The sequence below is a fragment of the Gadus morhua genome, chromosome 20 (assembly GCF_902167405.1).
Source record: "Gadus morhua chromosome 20, gadMor3.0, whole genome shotgun sequence".
Lineage (NCBI taxonomy): Eukaryota > Metazoa > Chordata > Actinopteri > Gadiformes > Gadidae > Gadus > Gadus morhua.
In genome coordinates, this window is record NC_044067.1 from 10,209,265 (window position 1) to 10,225,808 (window position 16,544).

The 16,544-nt window shown below is 43.9% G+C and overlaps 1 protein-coding gene across 4 annotated transcripts; it reads right to left on the minus strand.

The window, feature by feature from the left end:
• Positions 1-271: 271 nt before the first annotated feature.
• lypd6b (LY6/PLAUR domain containing 6B) lies at positions 272-16,370 on the minus strand. 4 transcript variants are annotated; one of them, XM_030343942.1, is made up of 6 exons: positions 16,229-16,370; positions 15,241-15,351; positions 2,209-2,365; positions 1,940-2,038; positions 1,682-1,815; positions 272-1,345 (listed from the first exon to the last, which is right to left on the minus strand). In XM_030343942.1, exons 3-6 carry the CDS (start codon positions 2,330-2,332, stop codon positions 1,172-1,174), a joined length of 531 nt encoding a protein of 176 aa, XP_030199802.1. In that variant the 5' UTR covers positions 2,333-2,365; positions 15,241-15,351; positions 16,229-16,370; the 3' UTR covers positions 272-1,171. The 4 variants fall into 4 exon arrangements, with proteins under 4 accessions (XP_030199802.1, XP_030199804.1, XP_030199803.1 ...); XM_030343944.1 differs by having other exon boundaries at positions 15,250-15,351; positions 16,229-16,367; XM_030343943.1 differs by having other exon boundaries at positions 15,201-15,351; positions 16,229-16,367.
• Positions 16,371-16,544: the final 174 nt, after the last annotated feature.

The window sequence follows — 16,544 nt, forward strand, 5'->3', positions numbered from 1 at the left end:
AAAAACTTCTTATATCCCATTTATATTGCAGGTGTTGGTCAACAAATGTGCAAGTTTTTACCTATTCAATTGTTTAGCCCAATTAACTCAAAGCACATTGTTTCACCCAGGTTTTTCAGACCATCTATTCTACAATTGACAATACTGAGTTGTTTTACTCTGCATGTTTTCCAATCAATCTGTTATTTTCTTAAATAATATTAACCTTTATCCAACTCATTGTACATTATTATTACTTTTAAGTATAGTATATTAAGAAACACATCACACAGTTTATTATCAATTGTATTTATATTCCTTACAAAAAGGTCTGATAGACCTACTTCAAATATACAATGTTCCGAACGAAAAGTGCAAATATGTTCAATTATATACACTGTATGTATAAAACTATCTGGCATAACATCATAAGTGCCAAATTCACTGGGTCACACAGAAAACACTGTCTCTCCATGGCCACGTGTTATTTCATGTCCGGCATAATGAATGTTTAAAGTGGTCTGTAATTCCATAAAGAAAAACATATTATTAACATTCCCCGGAATGTTAATAATCCCAGAGATTGTTTTGGGGATGCCTAAAACCCCCAAACCTGCTGGCAGCATTGTTGGGCAGCCTTCTAGCCAGGGTCTTAAGAAACACTCCATTCACTGTTCACTATCGAGCTCGCTTAAAAGGCTTGGCTTGGCAATGTTGCGATCGTGTAGGCATACACAACCAACTGCATCCAGAAAGAGTCCATTGTCTTCCAACTTCATGTTGAATCACTTCCACCTTGGCCAGATCTTCGGATTCCTCAAAGACAATTTCGATCCAAATTATACTCTGCAGTTTCATTCAGAACAATATGGCAGCGTTATGGTAGCAAATGCGTGGGAGGACATCCGGTGACGGACCCATTTCTGAACGGGCCGTGCAGGCGACGCGTGGCAAAGGTCTGGCCATTCGGGTGAATGAGCAGTAGTGTGAGTTCTATCTCCCTTTTGTGTTTCGGCTGGAGGAGCCGGCTCGACCCCGGACATCGAGCGTCACGTTTTAATGAACTCTCCGTCATCTTTGGCATTTGCCTGGGAAACGCTGCCATATCGAATCAATGGAAGGTTCGTTTTGGTGCGTCTGCTGGCTCTCTCCCCAGACAAGATCCCCTGCCAAGCTCCAGGCTGCCACAGGGTCACAATATGAACTGTCCACACAACCCGAGGGTTAGAACCAGGGTCTTCCAGGGAGGGGTCGTCTGGCACGGCGCCGATCCGAGCGCTATTGCTCTCAGGGAGAACACGGCGTTGGTGTGATTGGTTGGAACCTCAACGTTGCAGATCATTCCCTCGCAGCAAGACACGCACTCCTGGTGGGTCGGTAAAGGGGAGACAGAATGTCAGACAAGAGGGTACATTTGCATGGATGGGGTCTTTAGTCTGGGATTTTATGTACAGTGGTCAATATTATATTGTTTAAATAATGTAGAATATACTGGCAATAATGTCTATCTCAACTGTCTATAGTGGTTCAATACATTTTTCACAGTAACGTTTCTACTATACTTTAATGGTTAGGTCTTTTCATTTTTTAATACTCAGTACAGTCCTTTCTGTTTTGTATTTTGTACTCTCTACTGGGACAGTCTAATTTCCTGTCGGGTATATGAAGAAGACCACCTTATCTGATCTGGTCCTGGACTCACCGTGTGCCCTGTCTCCTTGTGGTGCCTGCAGCCCGACTGGTGGCACTCCTCTTGTGCAGCGCATCTCTTTGTCACAAACTTGGTTTTTCCATGAGTGGAGTGGAAGTGGTGAACTGACATACAGAACTGAGTGTCTGATGAAGACAAACGAAATGGGAAAAACATTAAGCTTTGGGAAAACATGTATGATGACTCGATTCCCAACCAAGGAGACCATTGCAAGTCTTTTCGCCAAAAAATCAAGGGAGGAGATCCTACCTTCTGAACACCACTTGTCCTCAGCCCAGATGTTACAGTTGTAGTTGTCCCGCGCTCGCTCACAGGTGAAGCACTTAAAACTATTGGGGAATGGTGTGGCTGCAATACCAAAATAAATCTTAATTTAGAAAAGCTATAAGAGAGGTAGCAATAAGAGGGAAATCTTATTCGGTTGATGTTGTGGATCTGAAATGTTATGAGTATTTCTACTTCTGCTGACATTAATAACTGAACATTGAGCGATCTGTTTAGCTGCCATCGGGTCTTACCCTGAACTGGTGGTTTGATGTTGTAGAAGTTGACGCGATCGCTCTTCCCCACCGCGCTGCATATGGCCACTAGGGACAGGACTTGAACTGCGGTGATAGTTTGCAGAGCCATGGGTAAAGCCATGCTCTGCTAGCTGATGCTAGCACCTATAAAAACCTGAAGCAAAGAGTAAACAGACATCATTCAAATGATCTAATCACAATCTACAGACTGTCTCCAGGTCATACATATTGGAAATTCCAGACTCAATGATCTGGCACAAAGAAACTAAACAAAGCCGGAACTGACCCAAAAGCAGAAACAAAATCTCTTATTTTTTGGGGAGTTCTTTTTCTTTCACCTTGGGCTCACGTTACTCTAAATCTCTTAAGACACTTCAGTCTGTGGCTGAGTGCCGGGGTAAGACATCTCGGAGACTATAGACAAACCATTGTGTCCAATAGCCCTACAGCCTGGACGTACCTGTTAGGACGGGGTCATCGCTCTCAATGCCAGGTCAGGACCTTTGGGAGTTTTCAGGGTGGCTCAGGTTGCTCTCAGGCTTGGGCCCGCCACCTCTGACCTTTTGGGTACCCTAATGTAAGGTGATTGAGCGGTCAGGTGGGCAGGTGACCGTCGGTAATTGCCTGAGTCAAGGAACCAGAACGCAGGCTCAACTGAACCCATACAAGATACGCCTAATACTTTGCAGTGGCTCATTAATAACCTGCTGCTCTGGGACTTACGTTTTTAAGAGGCAGACGCACTCCACCCCATGTTCTGGCTGTTTACAGACTCCCACTTCCTATGAAGATTTGAGGACTTTCCACAATTCAAATGAAACAGACCCCTAATAAATTAAACTAAAGCACTCAACAGAACTCAAGGCCTGTCGTGACCAATGCTGTGTCGATACAAATGACTGGGCATAAAATACTTATCTCTCATGTGTTTGCCAAGTCAACAGTCACCTGTTCCACCTCAGATAAAACACACTACGAGGGCCACACAAATCACAGCCAGTCATCGCCGCTGACCCAACACACAAACAATATCTAAACCCAAAGCAAACAGCTCTTATCTCGCTGGGTCAGTCATCACCTTTTACCACAAGCAGGAGAGCAGACGTGCATCAAACGCTAAATTAGCCACGCCGCGCGCCACTCAAAAGTCACTCTTTTTAAACCAACAAACCTTTTGGGCCCCGGCGGCATCCCAAGAGGTTAGGGTGTGTGTCATGTCTAGAGGCACAGGGGGGGGGGGGCTGCACAGGCCTGCTGCAGCTGAGCATGCGTAGGGGCTGGGTTGCAGCAGACTTCAAACTAGCTATGTTTAGTGCTTTTGGGTTGCCCCTCCCCCACCCATCTGAACTTGTTTTAAAGTTGTGTTTGAACAATGGCCACTGCGGCACAAACGTTTCGGGGGTAAAAACAATAAGTATAAAAACGTTTTCTGTCATTGCGGCAAATAAACTAGGCGGTTAATGCTCAAGCGGTTGTCAGCGTTTAAATACTAAATTTAATGCAGCTTTTTACCCTGAGGTGGTGACTCATGTTAATAGTTAGTTCCTGGTGCCACTAGTGTGTTGATCCCAACTGTGCCTCTGTCTGGTTTGCATGACTTAAAAAATGTCATATCATATTACCTTGCATCCGAAACGTGAAGTAGTTATCTTGCAGACACGCGGGTGCATTTACACATGCACACAAACAAATACGTGCAGTAACTTGTGCAAGAGAAAATACCTTGTTTTCTTTTTTACAGTGTCTTAAGAATATATATCCTAGAAGCTTCTATCCTATGTCATAGATAATACCACAACAAGATTACGTGGAAAAAACAAACTTAAAAAAGACCCAAACTGTCACTCACCAAAATCCAATGTGAAGTTACAACCTAAAACGTTGATGGGAGGATATCCATTGCACAGAGCTGTGAGGGCTTAAAGTCTCCAAGTGAATGTTTTGTATTTATTGTCAGTGTCTTCAGGAGAGTGTTGCAGCACACTGGGGAGCACTCAGGTCAAGAGTGCATGCATGGATTGATTCCTAGTTAAAGTACTACGGGTCATTTCCTCAAGACCTCCCCCTTTCACCCCCAGGGGGTCCCAACACACACACACACACACACACACACACACACACACACACACACACACACACACACACACACACACACACACACACACACACACACACACACACACACACACACCTCCTTAAATATATTAGAGCGATGTGATTGGTCAAGAGGTTGGGGCCACTATGTGAACTGCCACCGTCTAACAAGTCAGTGTGAGCGCGTTCCCTCACCTAATTGGCAAAAACAAAAAAGCGGACTTTCCCATGTCACTATTCTCATACAGACACATGAGAAGACTCTCCAAGACATATGGCTGTGTCCATGCCATTCACCATATTCTAACCCAGTAAGTAAATATCAAATTTGAGCCAATGACTTAATTTCTTATGCTGGTGATTCAAATCTTTAGGCAAATTTAAGATGGAAAAACAGATTAAAACTTAATTCCAGCAAAAATTACTTGAACGGCGCGGCTCATATGACATAGGGCGACTCTCTCAGAGGAGAGTCCACGCAGCCCGGGGCTACGGGGCCATGTGAACGAGCGCCGGCTTTATTTACCAAAGCCTGGAACCCTTGGCCGCTATCTGTAGTATTGACTCAGGTCACATGGGGAACAGGTCACACAAGGGAAGCCCCATCTGCCTTATCGCTTCATTTCTATCCCTGCGACGTGCCACCCAACACTTGAGATTAGCCATCGAAGCGATTGTAGTATGTGTGTGTGTGGACTAATGTCCAGCTCGGTCCAGATCCTATATGATTAGTTTGTTACAAATATTAACATTTTCAATGCAAGAGTGTGGACAAAAGAGCCATGACACTATTTTTGAATCCATGCTATGATGAAGCTGGTAAGCCCATTCAATCAAGGAAAACAACTTATTCAAGTGACGCAAAGGCAGACTACAGTCTTCCTCTCTCTGTTCGCTTTGTGTGATTTCCATCTGGGAGGTGAAAGGAAGCGCCCTGTGAGGTCAAGTTCTCAGGGAAGAGGAAGGAAAGGCTTGGTCTGGGAAGAGGAAGAACCGACTCCAGGTATAATCCATTCTCCGCATGAGTCAACTAAATCTCCCCCAAACTCCCATCGCTCACTAATATATCTCCCCCCCCCTTTGACTTCCGGGGATCATCAGCAATTCGAGTTTAGCACCTGACGCTCTGCCTTCTCTGATTCCCCAGCACTTCAGTGTGTGGCTTATACTTTCAATTTTGTTTTGCTTTCAGCGACATTAGCCTCAGCTGCATAATTAACTGTGCGTTTGAGCTGCTCCCAAAGGCACCCATACAGCACTGCGGTGTGCTGTTAAATAAATGCTAGGAGCTCACAGTGACAGGTCTCATTCAGTTATGGTTAGGTGTAATCATAGCCATAACTAATGATGTAATCGGATAGGGAAGTGCTCATTTACCAAGCCAACCAGAGACTCGCACAAGCTGGCTGAAGGCTAACTCTGTAAACGGAAAAGATATCGTCACAAGTCATGCTGGAATGCCAATCTCCAACAAAGTTGTATGGCTAATGCCATACATTTAAAAGAGGTGTTCTTCCAACGCAAAAAGGACAGTCTCTTAAACAGTTAAAAGAGAAGATACAACTTAAACTTTTTTTACACAGGCAGGACAACAAATGTTTGTCTTTTATTTACTTAATAATATGAAATATTACTATATAGTAATTCATTATTAACAACAAACTGCTTATAAAATATGTTGCGGAACGAAATAATAACCTAACAAAACAACCCCCTTTTGGAGACAAAGATTAGCTATCAGTAATGATATTCTATAAAACAAATCAAATAAAGATCTCACCACATCCATAGCTCTTTAAACCCCATGCATGCACTTGGTGGATTCGGGAGGGGAGTGTCAAGATCTATGCAGTAGGAATGCTAAATGTAACAGACTATAGGCTGGATGAGAGAATGACTAGCACACTGGCATCCAAGCCGGAGCCAGGCGGAATGCAAACCCACCACATGAACTCCTGTGGTTTTCACCCCCAGGGCAGAGGCAGGCATTCTCACATCATTTTGAGATAATTTACTGACTTCACTGGGAATGGGAGGCTATTTGGCTTTCGTATCTCACAATTTTCCAATAACTGCAGTTCAATTATTGTTAAAAAAACAATAAACTATCAAGTAATCTGTTGGTGTTAGACTTAACAAGGGCAGATCTGGAAGCTGACACAAACATACACAAATAGTTCTCTTTCCAAGAGGTACACCTCAATGTTCCAGCTATTGTCAGTCTACCATCGCACCATACCTGTTTAGTATGCTATGGGCTATTCAAATGACAGATTTACAGCTTTGTTTGAGCCAGAGGTTCTCCTTGACTCCAGGAATGTGAGAGATCGAGAGAGAGACACTCATCCTTACACTCAGATACACACAAGTGGACAAAACACACTTAGCTAGAGCCAGTGAATCTATTGTTGGGCAGAAGATCAGCGAGGGTTGCCTCGTTGACCGTGACTCTTCAGAGGGGTCAAGTAGTGGGCTACAATTAGCTGTGGCTGGTTGCATCTGGTGGAGGTGGAGAGGAAGATCTTTCAGTCGGGATTTCGTACGGGACTCTCAGGAGGCTGGGGTTCGGTGTAGCGATAGTGCTGATTGTGCAAAAGAGTAAATGGAAAAACTCCAAGTCTGTGCACGTCTGACGATAAAAAATTAACATTGAGGGGAGGAGAAAAGAACATGGTAGACAGCAGTGGATCCTCAGCTGGATCAGCTATGAAACGGTGAGCAACGTACCCGACAACACGTCGACACGCAGCTTGAGAGAGGAACACCTGGATGTGATGACACCATTCCGGCCAACCAGGTGGGTTTAAACCACACCGTTGGGGGGGGGGGACGGACACGTCACAGGAGCCTGTCCAACAACTCCGAGACATGCGATTGGTTCGGAGGGCCGCATCAACTGCTACCCACAGGAATGCGCCAGCTATTTTGGATGCGCCGTTGGGACGCAGTGAGACAGCGGATCGGGTTACTGTTTGTTGTGAGGAAGGGAGCGTTCCGCGGGGCTGCCGGGCGGGGACGGCTCAAAGGGATGCCACGGACGCCTCTCCTGAAATAAAAGTCCCAACGGAGGCTGTACTTCAAACAAAGACAGAGGGTGGCTCGGGGAAACGGAGCGATGTTCCGCTGCCACGCAATGCCACTCAATCTGTGCCACTTAACGTTGAGGTGCCCGTCGGTACCGTGGCTCATGTTGAGTGCGTGTCGGTGTGTTTTGGGTTGTGTCACAGGAAGCGAGCGTAAATGTGCCAACATGGGAGAACACAGCAAGGGGGCATGGGAATAAAGGAAACGTAATGAGCCATGGGAGTGTTTACCAAGGCAATTGGTCTTCACTAAAGACGTCTGTAGCAGGCTCTGCCTTCACACCTCCGATTACATGAAAGGGAAGCCGTAACCCTCAGGTACCATCAATAGCAGAGGGAAGATCTTCGGCTGTTGACTTCTTCGGCTCTCGCTGCCTTAGCAGAGCAGCCAACATGCTGTAAGAGCCATCCCACCCCTGGACGTCATCTGTTTGACATGCTGCCCTCTGGTAGATGCTACAGGTCCATCACGGATAAACAGACTTCAGAACCGCCTTCACCCCAGAGCCATAGGAACTCAACACTGTCAAAAGCTGACTTGGGTGTACTAGTTAGCAATTATAGAACACTAAACAGATATCTGCATCACAAGTGCATCGTTGTATGTATATATTTCTAACCACACTATTTGTATATAGGGACATTGCAATGCAACACAAATTTCAGAAAATATATCCAGGGGTGCAATATCTCTGCGCTGCAATCATATTATTTAATTTTTTTATATAGGTTACAGCAAAGACATATATTATACTGTATATATTTAGCAAATTAAATGAGTTTAGTTTGAACTTTCCGTTTTTGTTTCTTGTATTCTTACTTGGCATTTGATATTGGTTGAATTCTCCGTAAGAATTGCTGCCATTCTCGCTGTACTCTGTGCCACGATAAAAGGAATCAAACTGTAGGCGCTGAAATACAAGGCATTTAACAGTGGTGAACTGTTAACGCCTTGTTTATTTGCCCAAACCACGAGGAGGGTCTGGTCTGTGTCGGCTTCAAACATAAACTGTAGGCATGTGCCTCTTTAACCGTCTCCGGGAGTCCGCTCTCTTCCTCTCCCACGCACACTAGATCCTCCTGGGCAGGAAGGAGGGCAGGAGAGGATGGACTGAGATGGTCGTAAAGTCGATAGCCCCCCGCTGGTCAAAGCCCGAGGCCTTTTCTTAGACTTTATTGCACTTTTATGAGCAGCCGGGCTCTTCTTCAACCTGTATGACAATGCCACTGTGAGAGCACAGGCACGCAAGTCGTAAAACCAAACTTCGAGGCCATATCTGTTTGAGGTACTGGCTTGTGTATTCAGCGGAGGAGTTGCTTGACAAGAAAGTCTAGGCTAATGGTGTCCGTCGTCACAGAGGAGCTCAATATGGACAGACCTCGGTTAATGCAGTCTAATAGTAGACTACAGGATGACTATATGACGAGATTGTATATGTTGGTCTGACAGGTGAAATACATGGAACACGGACGGGACTCGTCTCGTTGGCGGGGTGGAGCCGGGTTTTACCTGCAACGCAGACTGCGTCTTTGTGGCGTGGTTGTGCACCAGCTGTGGCTGTCTGAGGAAAACCACAGCTTGTAAACGTATTTATTTGAATCACTTTTAAACAGAGTGTTCTCGTTTTTTTCACTGTTCTATTGTTTTCGTTTCCTGTTTTAGGGTAGAAGAGCAGCACGTTAAGAGAAAATATCAACCGGCCGTCATTTCATTCCATGTCCAAATGTATTCTGGCCGTAACTTTTACACACACACGGAAAAATTAAAGTGAGAATCCACTAGTTAATACAATTTTGGGTTAGGCCTATATCTGTTCAGATGTGAACATGTGTGTCCATATGTGCACCAATTTCCAACGGCAGATCTTTTTTTAAACAATAGCTGCGAGGTGTGACAAAGAATTCCTCTAGTGAATGGCCAGGAGCGATGCCAAGATCACTCAAGATTTTGAGAAATGCATGGTATGCCTTTAGTTGGTCCCGATTGCTTTAAGCCATTACCTTTGATCTCTTTGTTTTCTGCCTTGCACTCATATTCAGCTTAAACAGATCTATTTCAGCCAGAAAAGACTATAACGATCCAGGCACAATGCGCAGTGCCGTTTCCTTGTGAGAACTTACTTTATAGTCAGTATCCGTGAATAAAGGAAGACATTATGTATATTACTACCCCTCCCCCTACTAGGTATTGGAATATGTATGCCATTTGACCAGATAGTTTTGTTCTTTGTCACATAAGGCTCTACGTGACAACAGGCAGCAGCTGGATTACTTATCTGACCAACTGCTCTCGATCTCTGAAACAAACGTTGGCACACTGCACAAGAATGTTCAGTTAGCTAGCATTCACTTTGCCCCACCAGTGGCCGCCCAGAAGTAATAACTGGTTCTCGCTACAATAAAGGCTGTAATCCCTCCAGCATGTTATCATCTACATTGTTTTGCAGTGACAGAAGATGACTATGCATATATGAGAAGGCAGAGGAGAACAATGTGTTGCCCATTCATACGTCCCAGAGAAATGCTATTGTTGTATTACCAATGTTAACCCTTTCATTTCTAACCAATAACGCACAGATCTCTGGGTGCTTTAATAGAACAGTGAGGAGCAGTTATCTGGTGGTACCTTGGAAACATCTGTGGAAAAGAACAAGATGTACTCAGACACATATTGTAGCATGAACTAAATTCATAGTTTAGAAAAGTTATAGCCTTGTTCCATTGCATTTGTAGAATCATGAGACTTGACAGCCACATTGAAATGGACGATCCGTGCTTTTGGTCAATTGCTCAATTACAACCTTAGCTTTAACCACTGCAAAACTTTTATGATATGATCAAATGTATGGAATGCAAACCCATACAAACAGACAGCATTGATGTTCCTATTGGCAGAACCCTCAACCCCCAACTTTGAAAAATATCTGGTTACAGCTCTCTGATAGTTAAGTTTCCAGATTCCGCCCCTTCTTGTTTTGGGATTTTTTGTTTTGCTTTACTGATCGGCTTTGAGAGTTGCTGGCCTTTGGCAATACTGGGAAATGTTGGTCTCAAGTTAGTGGGTGGGCTATATAATAAAGTGTTTGTGTGTGCGTGTGAGTGCGTGTGTTGCATGCACAAAGCCAAGTGGCACTCCTCAAATGATATGGTGTGTGTAGTAACTCTTTAAGGCGTGCTTAAGATGTTTGGGTTGGTGAAGAGGCAGGAGAGACATTTAAGATAATGGCCGGTTGTTACCTTATCAAAGTGGGTTATTTTTCACTTTGTAGTTTGCTCTTATAACAAGACTTGCTTTGCTAATGAATTTAACATCGGAAAGAGTTTAACATCTGACCTTTTTTTTATTAAAGCAATAAAACACCAGATTTATCTTTATCCTAAAGAAAAGCAGTGTATAACGTATTGATTTAATTAGTAGTCATTCAATCTAGATTTAAAAGTCTTCTTCAGTTTTGATCTGAATTTAATATTCTTAATTTCCACCGAGGTATAAACAACCCCCCAAAAACCCAAATTGAACCTAAATCTATAATTGAAAAGTTTGTTTTGCCAATCAAACCATAAAAAAAAATCATATTGACTGACGAACGAAGGTCCACAGTGTGAATTAACCTCTCTCGCCACACATAAAGCAGACGGTAATCAAAACAGAAACCAATCGTTCCTTTGGCATAAACACATTGTTGAAGCAGCACACCTGCTAATTTTCCCACTGCATCCGTGTCTGCGGTGATACCCTTTGTCCAGGTCGCCATTTGCATTCACCCCTCAAGGCGGTGGCTCCCTGCGGAGATCTAGCCATCCGCCTTTAATACGCGGTCATTACACGGGGGCAAGAAGCTCGGGTCAGTTAAATTGACCGTCTGATTACGATGCGCCGCGTCCCCTTACTGCCCTGCCCCCTGCCTGCACTCCTGTTTCCAGCAGGGCCCTGGCCTGGAGGAGCCGACCGGAGCCACACAACGGCTGTCTTTGTGCCGCGTTAATGCCCCACGAAACCAAACCCTTTTTTTTTTTTTCTCCTCCTCCCCTTGCTCCCCCTACTACTACCTGCCAAGGCTGAGAGAGGGGGCTGGACGAGGCCACGGAGGAAAGCCATGCGCCGGTTCAGGTATCGCTAGCTAAACGGTTTACAGGTAACGCTAGTGGACGTAAGTAGATGAGTGGGGTTTTATTGAGGACCGCTTGTTATTATAAGTCTGACTGAGTTCTTGTTTTGGTTACCCTATCCTCGTACGCATTAGTTGGAAAATAACCATTTCACCATTGACCTATGACATTTTAGCACTACAGCATTGTTCAAAATCCCTCCAATTAAGGCGAAGCTTCCCATCCGAGAGTGACTATACCACGTCACTGCCCTCATGCCTACCAAGGGGTATTCATGCCATCCAGACTTTTAGCTTAGGGGACTAGTGGACAAACACTAAGACATGTTCACTCGTCTTGGCCCGTCACTTCAAACGGACACGTTGTTAGGACCTCAGATGGAGCGAGGATGTGTCTCTTTGTGCTTTGACAGCTTGACCCGAGTCATTTACGGGGAAAAAGGCTTACGCTCCTTGGATTTCAATTGGTTTCAAATGGCCAGCGAGCTACTCCACCCACCTCAGGTGTGGGGAACAGTGCATGCCTAACTACCCGCCTCTCAGCCTTAACAATACAGCTTGCACAGAGCAAGCTTAGAGAGTGTTAAGGTGAATAACCACCACAGCACACCTGCTAATCCGTCTAAGGTAAAAAAGGTGGATTTTCCCTGGGGATACAAAAACAAGTAAAAAGGGTTGAGGAGGACTACACAAGACTTATTGAGAAGCCTCTAAAGAGGGAAGGATGTATAGGATAAAATACTGAATTAATTTATAATTTATGTTTTACAAATATTTGTTGGAGAATATTGAAGGAGTGAACACACTTTTAACGGGCAATAAAATGGTTAAATTATTAACAAGGGTTCAACCATGCAGATTCATTGTGATCTACATTCTTGTACCTTGTGTACACACAATACAATACACAGTAACCATGACGACATGGAAGGAGACGTCTTTCATTACCCAAACTAAACCATAGCCTTTACCTTTGACTCACTCACTCACATCTTTGTTTAAAGTTTAAAGCAAGCCGTTTTTCCCCAAGGCAGATCAGAACAAGAAACTGTTCTGACTTCCACGAAAGACGGCCTAACAACGTTGCATGTGGAATTGGGACATTGAAGCTGGTTATTTTCTTCATTACGTATAGTGCTTTCCCACTTCACATCAAAATGTCTTCAATCACATTTAATTATGGGGACAAAAAAGACAGGCCAAAGTTCCATGGTGGCATTAATGGGCCCGGTGTTTCTCTTTGGTCTGGGCTTTTCATCGACCTTGCTCCTCTGAGATTTAATCTTCTGAGATGATGAGAGATTAGGGTACTCTATCCCGCTCTGCTCTGGTTTGGGCCGCAGTTAAATAAAAAAACAACAACCCATGAGCTGTCCCACCTGGGACGCAGGCCAAGGTAAATGAGGAAGGACAGCTGCCTACTCAGAGTGGGCAGATAAATGTAATCCCACTCAGTTACATCGCTAGGGCAGGGCCAACGGGGTGAATGTCGGAATTTGATTGGACGGCGAACAAACAGATAACACTGGAGACAGACACATGCACACACACACACACATACGCACACACACACAACAATTTGAAGTTCAAATCACCCAGTTTAATAGCAAATACCATTTACTTCATAAGCAAATGAAGAAGGGGAACGTTTAAAAGAACAGCCATATGTACAAAAGCTTTTTTTTTTTAAAACCTGTCATTATATTAGTTATTCGAAAGGAAATTGCACAATAGGTCACTGGTGACCCACTCATCAGGGACACCACAGGAATAGACAGAGGAAGTAATCTGTCGGACAGCCCCTGTGTCCCGGGCCTCCATACAGGGGACTTACCAGTTCTGGATGAGTGGGTAGCACCTACCCCTGGAATTAACAGGCTAACCTTCTGTTATCTGCTGATACGCCCACTTTCCTTTGCTGGGAAACGCATCACAGTGAAGCAGGCCATACAAGCGTCGCTTAAGCTGCTGGACTAAACACAAACTACAATAGTATTGTTTATATTATACCACTGAAAATACTTGGTTACAGCAAAGGGCTGAATAAAGCTAGGATCGGGATACATTCTATGATAACTAACTACAAAACATACCTCAGTGGGACTATAAAAGCTAGTGGGGTTGAACACAACAAGTGGAAGGGGCTGCAGGTAAAGTCCTGTATGACATTGTAGTCACATGTCAAAGTCTCATGCCGCGTCCAACGGCTTGGTCAAGACTGAGGCTTGAGTTCCACCTGGTAATCCTTAGGTTCCATGGCAATAAGCAGAGTTTTAAGGGTTGTTTTTTGCCATGCAAGCGTCTTCGATGACATCGTTCAACATGTGACGTAACACCAGCCAAATTACACATGAAGGTACCTGTGTCCGGTTTAACAGCCTGGGCTGCTGACCCGTTTTATCATGTTAATCTAAGAGACAGTCTGAAAGCAATGAAACTGCCCTGTTTGAAATATCCTGCGCCACTAGAGAATCATTACATTTATTTATGCCTCCATAGCAACAACATTTACAATGCTCATTGGGTGGTTTTCCCTAATGCTTTCCTTTCAACCACTATAGGATAAGTAATCACAAACTGAGTGTGCTTTCTAAATCAGACAACGGTATTAAAGTAGTCATAAAGCCTACTATCTACAAAGCGGTGCAGTTTTTACGCGAACAAACGTTTTCTTATCTTCTGCCCTCGTCTAATATTTTTATCGGACTCTAATTCGTCCTTGCAGAGAAGGCCAGATTCAAAACAAACTCAAGAAACAAGGCTCTCTTGCTGCAGCAGTACTGGTGGTGCTGGTGTTTAAAAGTTAATTGGTAGTCTATGACCCCTCTCGAATTCCTTGGTAATTGCTTTGAGCTGGGTAGCCCTTGATGCAGTTGGTGAACCAGCAATGGTAAGAAAGCCCACTGAGACTGCATTTTAAATCAGCTGACAAAAGAAGCTGTAGCTTCAGCTGCACAGCTTCTTATGGAAAGAAGTTATGGCAGCAGTTCAGAGGCAAGAAGAAGCCCAATTTACAGCAAATAAAATCTACATGGACCCCATATTCATCTCTAAAATCATACTTGATATTGGTGCAGAAATTAACAAAGGTATTAACACAAATTAAAACAGAATACAAGTCAATTTGGGACATCTTGGAAAATATGATTGCATTTAAGTTCATACACAGTTCAGGTTATTAAATTTAACACGCTAAAAGTTGCAGCGTAATCAGGCTTGGTAAGTAAGAGTTATGAACATACATTACTCTTATCCACAACCAGTGTTGCCTTTATGAATCAGCACTAAAAGAGTCATCGGTTGGCAGATTTAATATCTGCGCCCTCCCTGACTGTAAACATGCAAGCTCAGTCTCAACTCTCTGCCAAGACTATGGTTGATATACAAGATGTAGGACAAACAATCGCTACACTGCAATATGTCTGCGATTACACTCAACCAGACTCTCTCTCCCAAAAATATATATTTCTTTATATACTGTAACTTCATAACACCTAGAGCAAATGGTCAAATTGAAACCCATCTGTTTTTAATATTTAAACGGTAAAAGTAGAACTCAAATATTACTGCCTATTCTAGGGTGTGTGAGCATTCCTAATCTAGTTAAGTCAAGTTTCCATCTTTAGCTTAAAAGTTTCAGAAAGAGTTACAGTGGATTTAGGTAGGCTATGATTCAAATATAATATTGCCCCTTTGAAATTACCAATCAAATCTTGAATCAAAGTGTAGCTCTTGAATCATACCTATGGCACCTTTAACCCTTGGACGGTGCCCTTCCGCTGTCCGTCCAACTCGGCTCCAATAGCTTAAGCTATCACCTTCCCTCCTCGTCGACCTGGACGATGATGGCTGACCTGAGATAAGAAGAAAGGAACGGGACACAGACTCTAAATGAGTTGGGAGGGCAGATGATTACCGTGTGTGTGTGTGTGTGTGTGTGTGTGTGTGTGTGTGTGTGTGTGTGTGTGTGTGTGTGTGTGTGTGTGTGTGTGTGTGTGTGTGTGTGTGTTATGAATGAAGTCACCTGTTGGAGCGGACATTGATCAGTTGCCGGATTATGAATCTACAGAGCTCATGTGTTTTAAGGAGTATAAGTAGGGTTGATTTGTTATTTAGGTAATGGATCAGGCCTCTGGGCTGAGGGAGACCCTCGTGTTTATGGGACATAAGCCATCTGTATTTTTTTACAGCAACAGCACTGATATTTACTGGGTAAAGTTGTGTCCACCTATAGCTGTGGAGTGATACGTTTATGACATACGAGTGTTTGATTCATTTCATGTAGCGGAATCCACTGTTCTCTATGAGGGGTCAAATAGATACAAAAGGTATCGTTACAACCCGCAGACAATAACAGTACGTCATCCTAAATACATGCATAGCGAGCACAAAACAAACCAAACGCTACCGCTGAAACATTAGCGGGGTTCTCACGATGAATGAGCTCACATCGTTATTGTTCATCATGACAACTCTGGCAATAATAACGATTTGGCGGCATGTGGATATTCGCGGCATTTGCGTCATTGGACACTGCCCAATAGGCTTGCTAAAGCGCGTACGCATGTCCAAGCTTAGACGTCAATGAAGCGTCAACATATTTAATACAGAAACAAATGACATACATGCGTTGACATCATTGTTGGAGCAGATTAGACTACTTCTAAAGAGTGCGTCAGTGACATGAATAAGCAGGGTTCCGCTTGGTTCCGATACACTACACGAGCTTACCTCTGTGTGCTCTTGTAGTAAGCCAGGAGCTCGGTGGCTATCGTCACGCTGATCTTCGTGGATCTGCGTCCTCGTTCCGGTACCTGGGCACCTGAGAGCAGCAGGCAGCAGACAGGCCGCGGAGGAAAGTACGAAGAGGCGGAGACTTGCCAATAGCGGGCGGGGCTAGGCGTCCAGATTTCCAAATATTAAAAAAGTCACGTGTAGCCTTTTTTTTTAAAAATCCCCTATTTACATACATGAAAATAATAATATACGTGCTATAACATACAATTCTTTCCAGTTGTGGGTCCGATTTGTTCCTATAGTTTGATAT